Source organism: Berghia stephanieae, chromosome 5 (genome assembly GCF_034508935.2).
Source record: "Berghia stephanieae isolate SIO BIC M18660-M18661 chromosome 5, UCSD_Bste_1.3, whole genome shotgun sequence".
NCBI lineage: Eukaryota > Metazoa > Mollusca > Gastropoda > Nudibranchia > Aeolidiidae > Berghia > Berghia stephanieae.
Genome location: NC_088364.1, coordinates 77186896 through 77192312, shown reverse-complemented (window position 1 = coordinate 77192312; position 5417 = coordinate 77186896). Strand labels below are relative to the sequence as shown.

The window sequence follows — 5417 nt, the reverse complement described above, 5'->3', positions numbered from 1 at the left end:
CATTATTGAATGAAACACAATGTGCTCGAGTACTTTACACGTGACAGACGTCAGTGACACTGGTCTATAGTTCGAAATACATAAATATTTTGTTTTCCACAGTTCAATCTTCTTAAATGTCAATAATGGTTTGGATCCATCTGCTTTTGATGCTCCGAAAACCAGACCCTCAGGTTCACTCCCCGCTGGTGTAACCTTCCCTGAGTCTCAGGTTCACTCCCCGCTGGTGTAACCTTCCCTGAGTCTCAGGTTCACTCCCCATTGTTTGCCAACTTTCCATTACTTTGCCGCATATTGTGGGGTTTCGAAGGGGTTCATAAAAAAGTACCCCCCCCCTTGGAAATGCTTTTTTACGAAACCCAGAGTCCCAGGTTCACTCCCCACTAGTGTACACTTCTCTGAATCTCAGGTTCACCCTCGCTGTTGCCAACTTCAATAACTTTGTCTGATATTGCCAGGTTTCGTCGGGCTTCGTAAAAAAGTAATTGCTTTTATGTGAAACTCGCTGAAACCCGCCGAAAACCATAGTCTCAGGTTCACTCCCACTGGTATACACTTCCCTGAGTCTCAGGCTCACTCCCACTGGTGTACGCTTTCCTGAGTCTCAGGTTGACTCCTCACTGTTTGCATACTTTCCATAACTTTTCCGCATATTGTCGGGTTTCGGAGGGTTTCGTAAAAAAGTCCCCGCCTTAAACCCAGTCCTAGGTTCACTCCCCACAGGTGTACACTTCCCTGAGTCACAGATTCACTCCCCACAGCTGCCTACTTCCCATAACTTTGTCGGGGTTCTTCGGGTTTCGGAAAAAAACACACTATATACTGAATAGTGCAAAACCACTATTCATTATCAGATACTGAATAGTGCTAGCAATTTAAAATAACAAAGCAAAAAGGAAAACAAAAACAAACGTCAGAACATTTTATATCAGGTTTATTAAGCAGGACAACACAAATCAAACATGTCACAACCCTTGTCAGGAATTCAATGATGTGTCACGGTGTCGCAGTTTTCTTTTGCATCTGAAAAATAGAAGAAGATAAAAAGGCAGTAGTCGAGATGATAAGAATAAAAATATGAAATAATATCAACAAAAATTCGTTTTGACCAGTTAACTGACGCCGTACTCTGGGAAATGCAAGTATTTAAAAATTTGGCCCAAAAACCGTGTCCTTCAAAAATCGATCGATTTAAATGACCCTCATCTCGGCAATAACTCTCAAACCTGGGACTTCACGTTACATTCCCGCAGTCGAGCCAGTTAATTTAACATAGACTATTCAATTCCTTGTACATATTTAAACTCATCATAAAAAGTATAATTTGTAAAATCTTTTAGAATTTAAATTGAAAACAAGTCAACAACACCGACAGAAATAGAACAAATGGACAAAGTCATGTTTGAATTCCAACACCCTTGTGTCTGAATTGGAATAAGCGGGTGTCCGAATTAAAACAACTGGGTGTCTAAATTGAAACAATTGGCGTCTGAATTACAAGTTTTGATTTAGTGGCAAACGTTTTTAATATCTATTTTAATACACTAGTGGAGAAACAGCAATAATACGCTTCAACAGTCTTGACGTCACTTCACCCGTAATGATGCAGAGTAACTTAGTAACTGGCTCTAAACTATCGGAAGAATGGCGGACGCCCTTATGAAATATTTCTCCGACGAGCATGAAAGTGTATCCAGAGGAGAAAAACATTATAAATCTTATCATGTTATGAATTTCATACATTCTGATCACGTGACATGTGAAAAAGTTTTAGCCTGCATGAAGAATAAATAGTATTGATTTTCTTTGTTTAGAACCAAACTGATCGTTGCTAGGCGACGTGACATCAGACTATTGAATCCTATTGCGGAGAAATAAATTTTCTTTGTTTAGAACCAAACTGCTCGTTGCTAGGCGACGTGACATCAGACTATTGAATCATATTGCGGAGAAATACATTTTCTTTGTTTAGAACCCAACTGCTCGTTGCTAGGCGACGTGACATCAGAATATTGAATCCTATTGCGGAGAAATGAAGGCTATTAGGCGGTAAACTGATTCAATTTCCTCTCCGGTCCGTCGTGCCCTCCATATCACCTTTCCTCTCAGTCGGTCTCTTGTTTTATCATAGCAAGGTGAGTACAACTCACTCTTTTAGTTGATGAACCGAACAGAAACCGAACGCGAAAGTTTAATCTTAGAATTAAAAATTGTGTCAGTTTCCCCCCAACAAAGTGAAACATCACACAGAGTTTCTTTATTATTGTTTTAGAACACCTTTGGGTGGTCAGGGTTCACTTGATATTGATACATGTTTGAATAGTAATGTAAACATTTTAGGTTACACTTAGTTTTGTTTGCTGGTATGTTTCATGTGTTTGTTGTGAGTAAATTACAGAAATGTATCGCGTCTATTTACGGATATGCACTAATCTATTACTTATAATTTTTATAGTGAGAGACGAGGACGCAGACACGCACTGCCTTTAGCTTTATCTATTCTCATAATAGAAATACGTGATGTATGAAGACAATGTCTGAAAAGTTAGTAGTTTTAGATTTAACATTTGAATTTAAGATTTGTAAATAATTTAATGAATGTTAATCAAAGCGATAAATAAAACAGATCCACTGGCATTTGTAAATATAAATATATCTATTTTATGCTAAATCACCGTATTATTTATAGTTAAGGCTTTAGAAATATGTTGTTGTTTTTTTGTGTTTTTTTTTTGGGGGGGGGTGGGGGGTAAAATAAACATAACCAAATGCGATAGTGACATGGATGACTGCGTTAGATAGATAAACGAGAAATCTCAGTAATTATGATAAAATAATGGCCATTTTGAACAGGCACTCATCTACCTTAATTATTATACTGCTGTATTGTGGAAATTAACTAGATTGAGACAAATATTTTGAGCCATCATATTTGGTCAGTTCCAAAGGGCGGCCAAATTGTGGCAAATCCTAAGGTCAATGTCAAATTAAGTCTTGACTGTCGTCTGCGCTAAGATTAACGAAGAGGAAATCCCGCGACTTTGATCGGATGCCTTATATTTAGTCCAAACGACTTTACTACGTCTTCCGTGCCACCACCTATCTATATCGCCTTGACATCGCCATGACACCACCTTCTCATTAATGGCATTTTCCATTATCCTAATAAGGAAATGTAGTAAAAGAATTATAGTTAAGGACATTAATAACCATTTGAATCAATAGACATTAGAATTACCCATAATTTAAGAAGGGTTTGTAATTTTCTCCTGTATCAATATGAGAAAAATAGCGGTATAATTTTTGAATTTGCCAGTTGTTCTGTGCTCGATGATAAAAATAAAAAAATTAACATTTGGTGTACGGAACAATGTTGATCCAATTCCTATTTTTTTAAAAACAGAATAGAGAAATTAATAAAAGTCATAGATATACTATTTTCTGGTTCCAGATGATGTTTGATCGCACAATTAATTTTTCTTTTTAGAATGAGAAAATCCTTTTTATTGTGCGATTTCATATTGTAAATCTTGTTGCTTTATGTTGCTACGTTGACTGAAGAATGCCTTGAATTCATGAAAAAGCGATGTGAGAAACTTGTACCCAATCTTTCTAGCCAGACAAAAATTTAAAATAAATTAATTGAAATAGATAAAATAAAAGAATCGACTGAAATTATCTTAGATTTATCGTGCATTTATTTCTGACCTCGTTAATTAGGAACACAGCACTATTTCATAATTCATTATATATATATATATATATATATATATATATATATATATTATATATATATATATGTGTGTGTGTGTGTGTGTGTGTGTGCGTGTGTGTGTGTGTCCAATGTAAATATGTGATGGTTATTTTTAAGTGATTTGTGTCCCACCGCCTCCAACCTGTTTTATGAAAGAATGATTCTGTTGCTAGAAATTCATGATAAAACCCCTTTAGTGGTCTCTGATATAGGAATAAAAGAGACGAGCTAAAATGCATTAAAGGACGCTCGTGACTTATTTGTATCATTGGTTTAAACAATTCAAATCGAAGGTCATTTATCGAAAAATTGATGACTTCTGGCCGTCACCTTTTAAAATTATTGTATATGCGCTTTATTTAAATAATGCAAACTAGTGGAAGTTAGTGATACGCTGCAGTGGGATTTTTATTCACACTTTAAATTAAACTAAAAATCGGCTGCTAAACTCTTCCGTTAATATTTTTTCTAATATTCTGATATCTATTGACATTAGCAATGGTTTTTATAGGAAACGGGATTTTATAATACAGTTTTTGACCAACTTTGAATATTTTTTTGTAATCTCGGAAATAAAGCGCCGAAAGTCGGACTGGCCCTCGGTCCGAAAATCCAATGTAGGTCAAAACCCGTTTAATTAATAGGAAAAGCAATATAGTACATACTTTGCGTGACTGTTACGTTTTATTGAGGAGAATGAGTATTATTTTAAAATTACTTGTTAATATGATACTTTAATCACACATAATGAATACCAATTTAGCAGGAAACTAAGAAACTTTAATCAGTGAACGAATATTGAAGATAGAGTGTATTTCCATACCAGTGCCGGCATCCAAGGACCAGAACTCACACACACACACACACACACACACACACACACACACGTACTTTAGTGTCTCTCGGTATGGTGTCTTACTACATAGATAATTATAGTCTGCATACACCAATACTAACAATAATTATTGTTTCGCACTTCTGACCATTTTAACTTTAAAATTAATTTTGCCAACAAGTTCAACAAGACAAATTACTGTATTGACACGCGGGTTACATTTGCCTGAATTTAACAAAGATTTGAACTTCGAAATAAAAATGACGCTTACCTGATTTTATTTTTTCTGATCAGAATTTGATGATTGAAAGAGAGATAGACAAAATAGATAGTTATTACTATTATCATTATTTTTTTTTTATTATCATTATTATTATTATTATTATTATTATTATGATTATTATTATTATTATTATTATTATTATTATTATTATTATTATTATTATTATTATTATTATTATTATCATATCATCATTATTATTTATTATTATTATTATTATTATTATTATTATTATTTATTATTATTATTATTATTATTATTATTATTATTATTAATTACCAATATCTGACCCATATTGCTCACTAGTGCTTTACACCAGCATATCATGAGATGGAGTAGGTATACAAAAATGTCAAGATAAGGACCACATTTATATAATAAAATACGTACTAGGGAATCTAAACCATATGCGGCCACGACTTGCTATTTGTATTATATTTACTTTTCATTTAACCTAGTTTTATTACAACATATTTAGTTACAAATATCAGGGACACAATTTTTAATGTTAGCTATAACGGCCAACTCAGACTATGCTGCGACTACCG

At 34.1% G+C, this 5417-nt stretch overlaps 1 protein-coding gene and 1 long non-coding RNA gene across 2 annotated transcripts in view; one reads left to right on the top strand and one right to left on the bottom strand.

Annotated features, from left to right (window-relative positions):
* Nucleotides 1-916: 916 nt before the first annotated feature.
* Nucleotides 917-4947, bottom strand: LOC144974228 (uncharacterized). The gene is made up of 2 exons (XR_013645673.1): nt 4861-4947; nt 917-1023 (listed from the first exon to the last, which is right to left on the bottom strand). It is a non-coding gene; the product is annotated as an uncharacterized LOC144974228 (long non-coding RNA).
* A 247-nt stretch (nt 4948-5194) lies between these two features.
* Nucleotides 5195-5417, top strand: part of LOC144974021 (uncharacterized) — a 1299-nt gene continuing 1076 nt past the window's right edge. The window contains exon 1 of the mRNA XM_078916910.1: nt 5195-5204. Within this exon, the coding sequence (XP_078773036.1) occupies nt 5195-5204 (10 nt within the window). The remainder of the gene's footprint in view (nt 5205-5417) is intronic.